Source organism: Schistosoma haematobium, chromosome 1 (assembly GCF_000699445.3).
Source record: "Schistosoma haematobium chromosome 1, whole genome shotgun sequence".
Taxonomy (NCBI): Eukaryota; Metazoa; Platyhelminthes; class Trematoda; order Strigeidida; family Schistosomatidae; genus Schistosoma; species Schistosoma haematobium.
In genome coordinates, this window is record NC_067196.1 from 88,680,795 (window position 1) to 88,695,497 (window position 14,703).

General features: G+C 37.2%; 1 protein-coding gene across 2 annotated transcripts; it reads left to right on the top strand.

The window, feature by feature from the left end:
• The first annotated feature begins 755 nt into the window (after window positions 1-755).
• On the top strand, window positions 756-10,581 carry MS3_00002397 (uncharacterized protein). Of its 2 annotated transcripts, XM_051209970.1 has the most exons (5): window positions 756-1,124; window positions 1,167-1,226; window positions 9,753-9,984; window positions 10,077-10,176; window positions 10,224-10,581. In XM_051209970.1, the coding sequence occupies exons 3-5, from the start codon at window positions 9,817-9,819 to the stop codon at window positions 10,328-10,330; spliced, it is 375 nt and encodes a 124-aa protein (XP_051075455.1). In that variant the 5' UTR covers window positions 756-1,124; window positions 1,167-1,226; window positions 9,753-9,816; the 3' UTR covers window positions 10,331-10,581. The 2 variants fall into 2 exon arrangements, with proteins under 2 accessions (XP_051075455.1, XP_051075456.1); XM_051209971.1 differs by lacking the exons at window positions 756-1,124; window positions 1,167-1,226 and adding an exon at window positions 6,200-7,250.
• The last annotated feature ends 4,122 nt before the right edge of the window (window positions 10,582-14,703 follow it).

Genomic DNA, 14,703 nt, shown 5'->3' on the forward strand with positions numbered 1-14,703 from the left:
ACAACTACGCATTGCAACGCAGCTGCTGTCAAAGATTTTCGTGAGTTATGGTCACTTCACCGAGTGTTCAAATCTTTTGACGAGGAAATGTTTCGAATTTTATATTCCACCTATGTAAAACCAAACTTAGAGTACTGTATCGAAGTAGCTGGCCCATGTCTGATAAAGGATACTATTTCACTTGAGCGTGTTCAGCGTATGGGAACAAAATTAGTGAAGGGTCTTTCTAAACTTCCTTACGATGGGCGTTTAAAACACTTAGACCTTTTCCACTCTTCGTATTGTAGGACGCGAGGCGACATTATACTGGCAATTTGTATCTTTAATTATGGTTTAGGTGTTAATATGTCTTATCTTTTTTCTCCCTCCAGCACTAATAATCTCCGAGGTCATAGCAAGAAGGTTCACAAACCGCGATCCAATAAACTTAAAGTGGGGTCCCGTTTTTCTCATCGAGTAGTCAATGATTGGAACGCCTTATCCGAACAAGTGGTATCAGCGCTATCAGCGAATATTTTCAAGGAGAAGCTGGACCTTCACTGGAATGCAATCTGCCAGGATTAACACAGGTTAACCAACCTACTAAATTTATTACTGAAGACTATAGGTGTCATTTAATTTGGACCTAGCTCTTAACCTTTGGTACACTAGAAATTTAAGATTATTATGTAATTTAGTGATCAAGGGAGATGTTTTTTTATGGAACCACATTTCCTCGTTCCAGAAGAGTGTCCAGTATTTAATTTTGTTTTAATCCTCCCCTTCCAATAGCTGTCATAGAAACTAAAAAGTTGTTTTTAAGAATTCATGTATGTGAAATCGCTAACAACTATTTCCTCGCCTGTCCAAATGTTTGTCGTTTTTATCATACATATTCAGTGTGCGTTAAAATTACATTTCATACAGACCACTCATCATAATCATTCGGATACATGGGTTATTTGAATTCTAGCGAGATTAAATGTGGAGAACCGTTTGTATATATGAGATTTAAAATACCGTAAAACAAGCATATACGGACTCTTTGAGGATAGCATTTTTGTTCGTGTGCATACTATGTGTTTGAAGTGGGTAAGTTGAATGAGATTAATTAGGATGTTGAAGGAACAAGGAAATGGATGATGGTATCTTATGTCTGCTTTAATTTAATTTTCTACTTTATTTAGCTTCACGTCCCGCAGTTTTAAAGGCTATCCATCGAAAAAATATCTGGTTGATCATGTTGAGTAAATTTCTTACCAAGTGTCTTTAACATGAATGAGTTTTTAAACTAGTTTAAAATAGTAATACTCTTGATGATGTCACAGGTATTCAGTGTTTGACAACGCTTCTACCAGTAACACCTTCTTATGTATTTCGTTCCCACCAAGAGAAATCAAAAGACAGAGTCGAGGAGATCGGAAGAGTATATTTGGCGATGACCAATATACCGGAATTCTCTGATCTAATCTGGCTAGCGATTGCGGTTGATGTTGAGCACGGCGTTACCACACGTGATCTGGTGCGGATGCCTGACCGAGCGCCTTCAGCTAGGTGAGTCCACTAAAACATATGGTCAGCATCCAATGTCGAAAACTTAGTGCTATTTATTTTGGGGATTTATTTACCGCTACAGATCACTCCCCCCCTAGTGGGGCAGTGACGACCCTAAGACGTGGCCAGCCAGAAGTTTAAACCCAACGAGTTTGTCGTTGGTAAACACTCTTCTGATAGCTTGCTAAATTTAGCAGCGTCTGGTCGTCTTTCCTTACTATATGGGACGGAGGTACAACATAGTAAAAAAAGAAAATGTACAATGAAAATTTCGGATCCTCATAAACGTCATCGTTCTTTTCCAGCCGTCCTGGAAAAGAAAAAAGAAAATGTAAGTGCATGTCGAAATACATTCGTATGTGCGTAAAAACACAATGTCGGCGGAAAAAAATGGAAAATAAACTCATGAACACGTAATAGCATTAAAAAAATTGTTTTTTTTGTTTTGTTTTTTTTAAATAGAAATAAAAATATATAAGCATATTAAAATTGTTCTTTTTTAAAAATAATATAAAATGTCGAGAAGTGCCTTACGTGCAATAGTCGTTTAAATGTTTTGGAAATCTCACCCTTCTTCCAGAACGCGTCGTTTTAAGTTTATTTTCGGATACTGTCGAAGTATCATCGTGTGTGTTGGTTGTCGGATGAGGTATTGTAAGTGTCGGAGTCGTGTCGTTCGATTGTACCGAAGGAAAATCGACGTGGATAGGATTTCCTTCTAAATACGCTGCTTTTAAGCGATCGATGCTGATGCTATCGTTTGTTCCGTTCTTATCGACTATATAGTACTTAGATTCACGTTGAAGAACTTTGAAGGGTCCTTCGTATGCTGATTCGAATGGTCGTCGATGCGAGTCTCGACGAATGAAAACGTGTGTACTATATCGTAAGCCAGGTTGAACGAAAACATCAGTTGATTGAGGTCGAGTGGAAGCAGGTTTAACTGAACGCATTGCGTTTGTAAGCCTGTTCGTGTAGGAGGTTAGATCCATGTTCATTGAAGAGGATGAAGGATCCACGAATTCTCCTGGAAGTCGAAGTGTCGTTCCATAAACGAGTTGAGCCGCAGTGTATCCAATGTCAGCTTTCACTGCATTGCGGATACCTAGTAAGACGAGTGGAAGAGCGTCGGTCCATTGTGAAACGTTTGCAGCTGATAGCGAAGCTTTCAGTTGTCGGTGAAAACGTTCTACCAACCCGTTTGCTTGTGGATGGTAGGCGGTCGTTCGGAAGCGAGTGATTCCTAAAAGTGTGGTCAGACGACGGAAAAGATCAGATTCAAACTGACGTCCGCGGTCTGTAGTGATGGTTGAAGGGCAACCGAAGTTTGCTACCCATCGTTCGACGAAGGTGCGGGCCACTGTTTCAGCAGTGATGTCCTTAATAGGTACTGCTTCTGGCCATCGAGTGAAACGGTCAACGCAGGTTAAGAGATAAGAGTATCCATTTGAATCTGGTAAAGGTCCTACCAAATCCAAATGAACATGGTCGAAACGAGCATCGGGAGTTTTAAACGAGCCTAAGGGACATTTATTGTGTCTGATAACCTTAGGTTTTTGGCAGCTTACACAGGAGCGTGCCCACTCCCTCACGTCTTTATTCATTCCAGGCCAGCAAAACCGTTCTGCTATAAGCTTGATGGTTGCACGAACACCTGGATGCGAAAGTTTGTGCAATGTGTTGAAGACATTGCGTCGATAATGTTTCGGCACGATTGGGCGATCCCTACCTGTAGATGTGTCACAAAGTAAGGTTTCTTTACCTGTTCCCATCTGTTTGATGCGTAGTTTAAGTGTTGTGGACGATAACTCGTGCTGAAGATCACTGTCTTCTTTTTGAAGCTCGGCGAGTTTAAGAAGGTCGATACCTTGGAAACTGTTCAAGGAAGTTATGCGAGATAAAGCGTCTGCAACTACATTGTTTGCTCCAGAGATGTGTTGAATATCTGAAGTAAACTGCGAAATGTAGTCCAGTTGTCGAGACTCACGGGGAGAGTACTTGTCAGAAGGAGAGCTTAACGAGAAAGTGAGCGGTTTATGGTCCGTGAAAAGAGTGAATTCACGACCTTCGATGTAGTGTTGGAAATGCCGTACAGCACAATACATAGCTAGGAGTTCCCTACCGAATGTGCTGTACCTCGATTCGGTGTCTAGCAACCTTCTAGAGAAAAATGCCAAGGGTTGCCAGGAGTTGTTAACCCATTGTTGTAAGACTCCTCCGATTGCTGAGTCGGATGCGTCTACTGCGATGCTAATGGGTGCTCGGGTGTCCTGATGTGCGAGCATTGTTGCTTTAGCAATCAGTTCCTTAACTGTGGAGAATGCTTTTCGTGCGGTGTCGTCCAAATTAATGGATTTCGCATTTCCACGAAGTTGGTCGGTCAGAGGTTTCATAAGTAATGCGCATTTGGGTATGAAACGTCTATAGAAACTTACGAGGCCGTTGAACGTGCGTAATTGCTTGACGGTGGTCGGTTCTGGGTAATCCAGAATGGCCGCCACTTTGGTCCTAAGAGGTCGAATGCCTTGAGCATCGATAGTGTGTCCCAGAAAGTCTAACGAGTCGGTTCCGAATTGGCATTTCTGAACGTTTACAGTAATGCCATGTTTTTGAAGTCGTTCGAAAACAAGATCCAGATGCTTGAGATGTGTTTCTCTGTCCGGACTTGCGATTAGACAGTCATCAACATACGCATGTACGAAGTTGAGACCTCGAAAAACGTCGTCTATGAATCTTTGGAATGTTTGAGCAGCATTCCTTAGACCGAAAGGCATTCGCAAAAATTCATAGAGTCCGAAAGGAGTTATGATAGCTGTTTTCGGTATGTCGTCAGTAGCCATAGGGATTTGGTTATACGCTTTAACCAAGTCGATTTTCGAAAAGACAGTTGTACCTTTCAAGGTAGCTGTCAAATCGTGAATGTGAGGCAACGGGTAACGATCGGGAATGGTTTTCGCGTTCAATCGCCGATAGTCACCAGTTGGACGCCAATCGTTGCTGTCCTTTTTAGGGACCATGTGCAACGGAGATGCATATGGGCTATTTGACGGTCGTATGATTCCTAAGTCTATCATGTGATCGAACTCGTTTTTCGCCAACCTTAGCTTTTCAGGGGCTATTCGTCGTGCTTTAGAGAATACAGGTGGTCCTGTAGTCGTGATGTGATGTGTAACATTGCTGGTTACACACGGTAATCTCGGTTGCGTTTGTTGTATCCCAGGATACTTATCGAGAAGTGGCTGATAAAGTGGGTCTATCATATGTTTAACTGTGACTGGGGATACTCTACAACCAGTAAAAGAAGTTACGCAAACGGACAAATTAGTGTTCCCGTCTACTAGCCTCCGTTTGCGCGTATCGATGATCAGATTGTGGTGTTGTAGAAGGTCCATACCAATGATTGGCATAGAAACATCTGCAACAACGAAAATCCAGTGGATGGGTTTGCGTAAACCCACGTTAAGGTAAACGTACCTTTTGCCATACGTAGCGATCGGTTTTCCGTTTGCCGCCTGTAAGTTTAGGGTCGATTCGTGAAGCCAGTCGTTAGGATTTGCTGGGAGAACGCTAACTTCTGCGCCAGTGTCGACGAGGTAGCGAACTCTCGTTGTCACATCTGTGACGAATAACAGACGGCTTTGTTCGCCGGCTACGGTTGCCGTTAACGCGTGCCGGCTTGGAAGTTTCCCGAAATGTTTTTCGAATCAGTCGGTTTCGTGTTGGGAAAATTGCAGGGTTTTCTGCAATTTCTGGAAAACTTTCCATACTGGTTATGATACCAGCACCAGTCGGGGTTATCTGTCTCTCGTGGTCTAGAGACAGATCGCTTACGAGAAATGCTTCTACTTGGTGTGCGCGATCTCTTACGGTCGGTACGAAGACTAAGATAACGCGTGAGTGTGTGACATAAGTCGGTTATATCATTCTGAGTCGTGTGAGGCTTTTCTTTGACTGAAAATACCTCGGTAGTAGAAGGTTTCGTAATTTCTAGAATGCGGTCGGCAGATGCAGCTAGCTCGTCTAAGGCGTTGTTCTGGAACGAGACCAGAACTGCTTGCACCTGTTGGGGAAGTTTTGACAAGAAGAGTTGTTTGAATAGACCTTCGTCGAAAGTTCTTAGGCCTATAACCTCTCTCATCCGTTGCAACATGTCTGTCGCAGAACCGTGTTGCAGGTCGATGTTATTGAAGAGTTGATCTAACCTTTGTCGATCGGTTAGATCTCCTCGTTTAAGAATCGAGCGTTTTAAGATTTCGTAAGGATCGGAAACATCACTAGTAAACATACTAGGTGTTACGTACCTGTTGAATTCGCGCGGTAGTGCCTTGACTACTGCGAGGAATTGTGCACGTGTGTCGATCACGCCGTGCTCGGAGAAGTCGGCTTCTGCGTAGCAAAACCAGGCTTCGATGTTGTCGGGCCAGAAAGGCATCAGTTGAAACGAAGGTGGGGACAAAGTCTTAAGCTTGAGTACTTTAGGTGTCTGTTCAGTCATGATGAAGTATGAAGTACGATAATGAACGAGGGGAAAATATGTATATATATATATATCCAAGAAAAAATACGAAAAAAAAAATCACAATGCTTAAAAAAAAATAAAAAATAAGGCAATGATATATAAAAATCCCAAAAAGGAACAGACTCACAGTTGCAATTAGGTGTACCAGATCACGTCGGTTTCACCAATGATGATGTCACAGGTATTCAGTGTTTGACAACGCTTCTACCAGTAACACCTTCTTATGTATTTCGTTCCCACCAAGAGAAATCAAAAGACAGAGTCGAGGAGATCGGAAGAGTATATTTGGCGATGACCAATATACCGGAATTCTCTGATCTAATCTGGCTAGCGATTGCGGTTGATGTTGAGCACGGCGTTACCACACGTGATCTGGTGCGGATGCCTGACCGAGCGCCTTCAGCTAGGTGAGTCCACTAAAACATATGGTCAGCATCCAATGTCGAAAACTTAGTGCTATTTATTTTGGGGATTTATTTACCGCTACACTCTGAATATTATTGGTTTAACAAGATAAAACACAGTTGCTTCGTTTGTAGTAGTTAAAATGCTTCTAAATGGTAGTATGTATGACGCACAATGTTCCAATAAATTTTCTAAACACTAGCGCTCATCCTATTTAATTAATTACTTCAACCTAACGTCGATTTCGAAATTTCTACACTCTTCTGCATTAACTCCAAAAATACGATCCGTACTTTCGGATAAATTCCCAAAACCAACTACGTTTAATCGCACTTATGACGAAAATTAAACCTCATCTTTAACGTGGTCCGACTAAAGTGGTACTTTGATAACTTTAACCATTTTGCTTACTGCCAACTAGAAAGTTCCTTATCTTGTTCCTAATTTTTATAAATCACAAGTCCAGTGCGCTTTGGTTAGGTCGTAGAATAAATAAGCTTCCGAAAGATTATACTAAAGTCAAAAACATTACATAAGCTAAGGATATATTGTCTTAGCCTGTGATCCATTCGGAAGGGGACGAGCAACTAGAACGCGAGTCACTCTAAATTGAGTGCATGATTCGCTTTTAGATTGCATGGCAATTTCTTCTGAGTTAGTATTCTTTTTTAGAATTTCAGAAGTACCTCTGTCAGACCGACTGTGTAAGTTGGATACTCAGAGACGACTCAAACGGTTGTGTTCATCAGAAAAACAACACTGTGTGAGGAGATTCCATTAATAGCCTTAAAATGTAAGTTTTAGTGGTTTGGGAAACCTAAAATGTTGAAAAGTCATGAGAGGTGACAGACAAATCATTTAAGTAACCTTATTACCTTTAATGTATCAAGATTTTCGCCGTTTCTCCGACAATATTGTTCAGTGCGTTGAAATTATGTAGATTCAAAAGCATAATTTGTTGGAACTTCTATTTACTTCATAGTTATGCTACGTTTAGTAAGAAAAATAAACTACGAAACTTTAAACCTTGATTGAGGTTGGTTATTATAAGTTGATTTACTCATCAAAACTCAATGGGAAATCTCATCGGTTATTTGATTTCTGCTTTTTATTTAAGAATATCCACAGCTGTAAATATGCCAAAGATTTTTCATTGGCTAGCTTGAGTCCACTCCACGGGATCGTTTAGTGGCATAGCATAGTAGCGTGGTTCTATAAATCCAAAAGTCCCGGATGTTAACTTACTAGTGATATGAATAAAGAAGTCATTATTTACTTCCGGATATGACAACAAAGTTATCCACTGCGTTTTAACACAAGAAAGGTCTTGATTGGCTTTTCACTGAGAAAGAAAGCATCCCGTATTGACAAAGTATTTTCCCTTCATGTATTCCGAAAGTAGAAGCAGGTGATAAGATTCCACACCTATGGCACCACACATAGTCTAAAAGGGCGTATAAAGATAGATACTAAATGACAGTAAAAATAGCCGTAATAGTACATGTATATGAATATATTAGGTTAAAAATTAAAAGAGATATATATTAGTAAAACCAAATTGTATATCTGAAATATTCTCATTTAACCTGACGTGCTCATAGGATCCTAACCCTTTCGATTTAAAACGGATACATCTTCCTGTCGTGTTAACTTATCGCTTCAAGTTAGTTCATGTTCGCTTTTAATCATTTTCCCACTTTTTCAAAGTAGTTTTACAAGGTTTATTAATATATTGTCATACATATTTACTAAAATTGTCTAATCCTAAGACAGTTTACAATATCAACCAATTTAAGTTATAAAATCGCTTGAAAACAAGCAGCGACAGGAAGCCTTTTTGTTCTATTTTAAGGCTAGATATTCATGCACATCCATGACTATACCGGAGATCTCACTCAGTAATTCGAATCACTAGATCGTAACTCAGTGGTCTGCTGATTTTTAAATTTTTTAGTTGTTTAGCTGAAGTCACTTCAGTTGTGCAATATTTAATAGTAAATTTTCTAATTTTGATTAAGATTTATAAATGTCAATTTTGTAACTCTACATCGTAGCTGTTCAGTTTGTCTTGATTTTTAATGGTTTCCTAACCATAATAACTTCATGATGTAGATTGTTACAAATTTTGACAGTTTTCTTAACTTCATTATATGTCAATTCATTTAACAACTTCTGGTTGACAAAAGTGATGAATTTTTAAAACTTTCACCGGATTTGATTGTTTATCTAAGGCCCAGTCAACAACTACATGATATTAATTGTCTATCCAAATTCATAATGTTTACTAATTTTTAACATCTGTACATAAGAAAAATACTTAAGCTATAATAACTGAATGAAGATTAATATCAGAAGGGGTTTTGTGAATATTATAGTAATTTTCTAATAGTTGAGAACGTGAGTCAATTAAAGGTAGACCACTATGGAAAACTTAGAAGCATTGGACGGCCATTTCGTCCTATTGTGGAACCCCTTAGCAGTGCGCATCGATTAATATCATTTATTGATCACTTAGTGATTGATTAAACATTCAAAACATTTTCTAATCTTTTTCATGGAAACTATAATCATGTTCATCATTACTGAAATAATGTTGATGTAAGCAAATCATGTATATACATACATATATAATCTAACTAGAAAACAATACACAAAAATAATGAGAGAAATATTGATTTTTTAAAGTGAATTTATTTGATTTACTCACATTGTACAAATAATAAAAAACAGGTTAACAGTTTTTTCATCTTTCATGACAAATTTATCATTGTAATTGTAATAGTTGAGATCATCAATTGATTGAAGCTAGATCACCACGGAAATCCTAGAAGCATTGGATGACCGTTTCGTCTTATTGTGGAACTTCTCAGCAATGCGCAACCACAATCCCGTTTCGCGAGTTTCGAATCGTTGACCTGTCGGTTTCGTGCGTGAACACTTAACCACTAGACTATTGAGCTGGCTGGCATTCAGCGATGCTGATGTTTAACTTCAACTAATCCACGAAATTGAGCGACACATCCACCATTGCATTGAGGTAGATGCCTGTTTCTACTCGACACGGATGATCTTCACTGGCCACAGCTTCTTACTAGAACTCTGAGAATTCCTTCACGAATCCAGTCACTAGTGAGCACATGGTAATTATCAGTATAGAGTTGTGGAGATTATTAAGTTTTTGATTGAGATCAGTCTCTATAACCTTACACTGTTAAGAATTTTCTATGAATTTATATTAAAAGTCAAAACGGCAGCAATAACAAATGAACAATTATCTCTTCTCAATTATGTTTAGGAAACATTTCATATATGAATTGAACAAATTACCAATTACCAAAAGACAGAAAGAAGATACGAATATGGATGAAAATGACGAAGAAGAAGAAGAAGAAGAAGAAGAAGAAGAAGAAAAAGAAAACGAAGAAACAAAGTTTTTCATTGATTTCTATAAAAAATTCCATCAAATCCAAATGAATCAAATCTGGTTTCCAAAAGATCTACATGAATTTCTACAATTTTATAATATAGTTAGTGATAAGTCAAAAAATAAATTAAAAAAATAAAATAAAGGGAATATATTTCATTGAAAAAAATAATTATTTTTTAAATTTTTTTTTAGGATAATTTTCCAGTTTTAAATTTAAATACTGAAATTCCCGCTGAAAAAGTTGGTTCAATTACTCCCAATGATTTACATGATCTTTTTCAATTTAAAATTGGTAAATTTAATTTTGTTTGTTTGATTGTTTAATTCAATATTGAATAGATTCGAAAAATGTTAATGATCTAATTCAAAATATGGAGAAACAATTCAATAATGATTTTAAACAAATGATAGATGGAATCAATAGTTTGAATATAGTTACTATATGATAGATAAACGTTACACAAAAAAAACTATCATGATTGAGTATTGATTTTAAAATGAGTTACCATATAGATATTATTGTAGTTGTTATGTGAGAATAAAATTAAAATGATAAATTTACTTAATTCTTGTTGAAATTAATAGTTTTCTATTTTGAAAAAAAATAAGGAAAGATTAAAATCGAATGTACCAACTAGTATTTAACTAGTTACTTACTTATTTACTTACTTACTTACTTACTTACTTACTTACTTACTTACTTATTTACTTATAACTATTACCTCTCGTCAAGGAGCATAGGCTGTTGACCAGCATTCTCCATCCGAACCTATTTTAGGTAATGATTTCCATTTTTTCCAGTTGTTATTCATCCTTTTCATATCTGTTCCTGTTTTTCGACGTAATGTTCTCTTTAGCCTACCTCTTTTCTGTTTCCATTTCAGGATTCCAAGTTAGGGATTACTTGGTGATGCAGTTTAGTGATTTCCTCAATGTATTTCTTATTCACTTCTAATAGCTTTTCTTGAATTCTTACTGGTGCACCTTGAAATGCATCATTAATCTTCTATATACCAGCAGGTGCTATATAGTCTTGAATGATCTAACCAAAATAAAGAATAACTTCTTCAAGCTTACGAAACTAACAACTGAGTTAATAAGAGTATTTGAAATCTTATGGATGAATAAATTCTTTAAATATTACAGGACAACGGGTGACATGTAGCACAAAATCCTGATGTAGTGTTACCTATATTCATCTGCTTACCATTAGTAGATAGTTCACATTACTGTCTAACAGACTAGACCAGTCGCCAAAATGCAACATAGTCAGTTAAATTTGATTAGCCTAAGGATTCTATATCATTATACCAGCTACTGTTTAAAATTAAGTATATCTGAAATTAAAATTTAAAAGTAATACACTACTTTCTAACAATGAAGTAAGCTCTTTGCATAAGGAAGATATCTGCGAACGATTATACACAAATAATTATTTTGAATTCATTAGTTCTGTGGATCTTTGTTAGTTTACAAAGTCTCCTTCATTGTAAAATACTTGAAAGATTTCCGAAGATGATTTTCATTATAAATCAACATTAGGTAGATTGCTTATGGAAACGTAGAACTATAGGATAATTAATTTGCCTTAATGAACAGGGTGGATCTGATGCAGATGTGAAGGCGCGGATCGGCAAAGCATGAGCAGTATATTTACAACTGAGGAACATCTGGAACTCAAAGCAACTGTCAACCAACAGCAAACCTAAAATTTTCAATACAAATGTGAAGATAGTTCTACTGTATGGGGCGGAAACCCGGAGAACTACGAAAGCCATCATCCAGAAAATATTGGTGTTTGTTAACAGTTGTCTACGCAAAATACTTCAGATCCGTTCGCCGGACACTATTAGCAACAACCTACTATGGGAGAGAACAAACCAGATCCCAGTAGAGGAAGAAATCAGATATAAGCACTGGAAGTGGATAGGACACACATTGAGGAAATCACCCAACTGCGTCACAAGACGAGCCCTCACATGGAATTCTCAAGGCCAAAGGAGGAGGAGAAGAGGAAGAATAAAGAACACATTACTCTGGGGAATGGAGATAGACATGAGCAAAATGAACAAGAATTGGATGGAACTAGAAAAGAAGGCCCATGACAGAGTGGGTTGGTTAATGCTGGTCGGCGGCCTATGCTCCATTAGGAGTAACAGGCGTAAGTAAGTAAGTAAGTAAGTAAGTAAGTAAGTAAGTAAGTAATGTATAGACGTTTTAGTACTTTACTTCCTCAACATTTAGATCTATTAGTGTACATGGTAATTATAAAGCTACACACATATAATTAGACCTAGATCCATTCCCCTTTCCTCTGGAATCCACATCTTGGATAAAATTTTATATGAAGTAAACCATCTTCTAATCTTTGCCACTTTAGGGCCGTGAGATGTAACCATCCAGAATAAAAGACATGCTGAGGTTATAAGTACAAGATCATTGTTTGTGAGTTATGGGACCATTGAGTGAATTATGTCTTGTTTAGATAAGTAGGATACATTAGGAAGTGAGACGGGGAATTCGCTTCAGCTGAAATAACTAGAGTGGGTATTACGACAGTCAAGGATTTATCAGATTTGGTTCGCGGTACTGGTTTCAATAGAATTAAACTAGAAAATGTTATGAGTGACCAAACGTTTATTCATTAACTATCGTTTCGAGATGTTTAAAGAAAAAATGTAAGCTGCCTGAACATGATTCGTCGATCCATTTAGATCAGTAATTCAGAACCTTACGCGACATGCCTAACTGGGTATGTCATGTTAAAATGCCAATTATTTCAAGAAATAAACCAACAAAAATCTGTTTTGGTAGTTGAAACGAGCTGAAGGATGACGTCACCAGACACTGTTTTTCCCGAGATTTAATCCAATGAAAATACTGTGAAGGTATAAATAATCAATCTACAAAATATTTATGCTCAGAAAAAATGTAGGTTACGTGATTTTATTGGGGCAAGGTGAGTAATATTACGGTACCTATTAGTTAAGACTCGGGTGGTTGGTACGGATTTCTTAAAGGTTACGAAAATCTCTGTTTATGAATTTCAGTAAACATAAGTCTTAGATTGTCGGCTCTCTGTTGATTACATCGAGTTATCAGAAATAAGTTCGAGCTTAAGCTACTTTGGTGCAGAATTGTTACTAGATCTTCAACGATTTTGAATAAGTTGAGTAGTTTGTAAAGATTTCAAAGATCACTATCGTTTGTTCCATACTTTAACTCCTCAGATAGATCATTCCAGATATAATTCTGGTTGGTTAATTTGATGACAAAGTGTGGAATTTGAGCATCCAAAAACAATGGACTGTAATGAGACACTGTGCTAATTTATCATTAGCTTAAAACTCATAAATTTATATTAGTTGTCCGTTTTAAACGAAACACCTATTTACTCGAATGTTTCTTGATGATATAGTGTAAACTGATTTATGTTTTTAATAAAGTTCGTGGAATTCCTTGCATTTTATAGCTTACATGATAAACTAACTTCATGTAGACAACCGCTGAAAATTTCTTAAGCACTGAAAAGCTCTTTCGTACTAGTATGTGATTCTACGATGGAACCCAGAAACTTCAGCTATGATCCACGATCTAGTGGTTTACATGTCTTAGTTCAATTAAGTTATTGTGATGAACAACCATGTTTCAGTTCCATTGTCTTACAATCCACTTAACACGGCTTCTTACAATAACTAAATGGTTGTGCTGCTAACAATCAGTGATATAAACTACAGGATTCTTGTTTTATTTAACACGTTGTGATAATAAAGAAAGCTACAAAATTACAAGCATTGAAACCATTTCATTAAAATTAATTTGATTTGTGACCATAAATTTCTTATCAGATGAAACTCATTAGATCATGATTGACAGGATGGTAAAAACAGTTAATTGTTTCTTTTACGAACTAAAAATGATCAGTATGCTTGGTAAAATTTTGCTATCTATTTGTTCAATAGCACCAAACAATAATACAAAATACAAAAGAATAATAAGTTATTCACCAACTTGATTGTGATATTGAGATCACTAACTGATTTAAGTTGTGAAACAATCGAGAACCTGAAATCAATGAACAGACATTTCGCTCTAGTTTAGCACTCTTCAGGAGTTTTCATCTCTTGTAGGCCGTTGATATAATTCCGATTTGGAAGAACGAACGAATACGCCATGAATATAAACCATCTACTTGATTTCGTTTATCACACCTAGGATAACGCTGTTTGTGCTACGGTGGTAATAAGAAGACAAATACGAATTGAGTTGGATAAATTTATTTTAGGTACTCACTTATTTAGACAGAAATTAGAAATGAGAAGTGGGAAACAAAAGCATAGCATAGAAGGCTAATGTGCTGACTCCATTTAAGAAAGCGTGACTCAATATTTATAGCCAGATAAATGTAAGCCGAAGATATGTGGTCAATAGGGTAAGTGACACAAACACGTGCGCCCATATAAAAACAGTCACGAATATTATAGGAATAACCGACAGCGTTAAAGTGTGACTCAAGAAAAATGAAATAATTGGTATGTCCGGAAGCCAGAATAATCCTTGTGGGCCTGAAATAGTACTGGACACTACACATCCACATCTCTTCTAACAGGAATGAAATTAAAATTCGAGGAAGATACCTAACCATTTCAATAAAAAATGGTCGCTCAAATTCGTGGATTGGTTGGAGTTAGACATGTACACCACTAGATACTAGCTCAATGGTCTAGAATTTAAACTTTCAATAAACCCATGGTCCTGGACTCGGTTTTTGGTTTCAGGCTCGTGAAGCAACCCCATATTAGAATGAAACAGTTGTTCG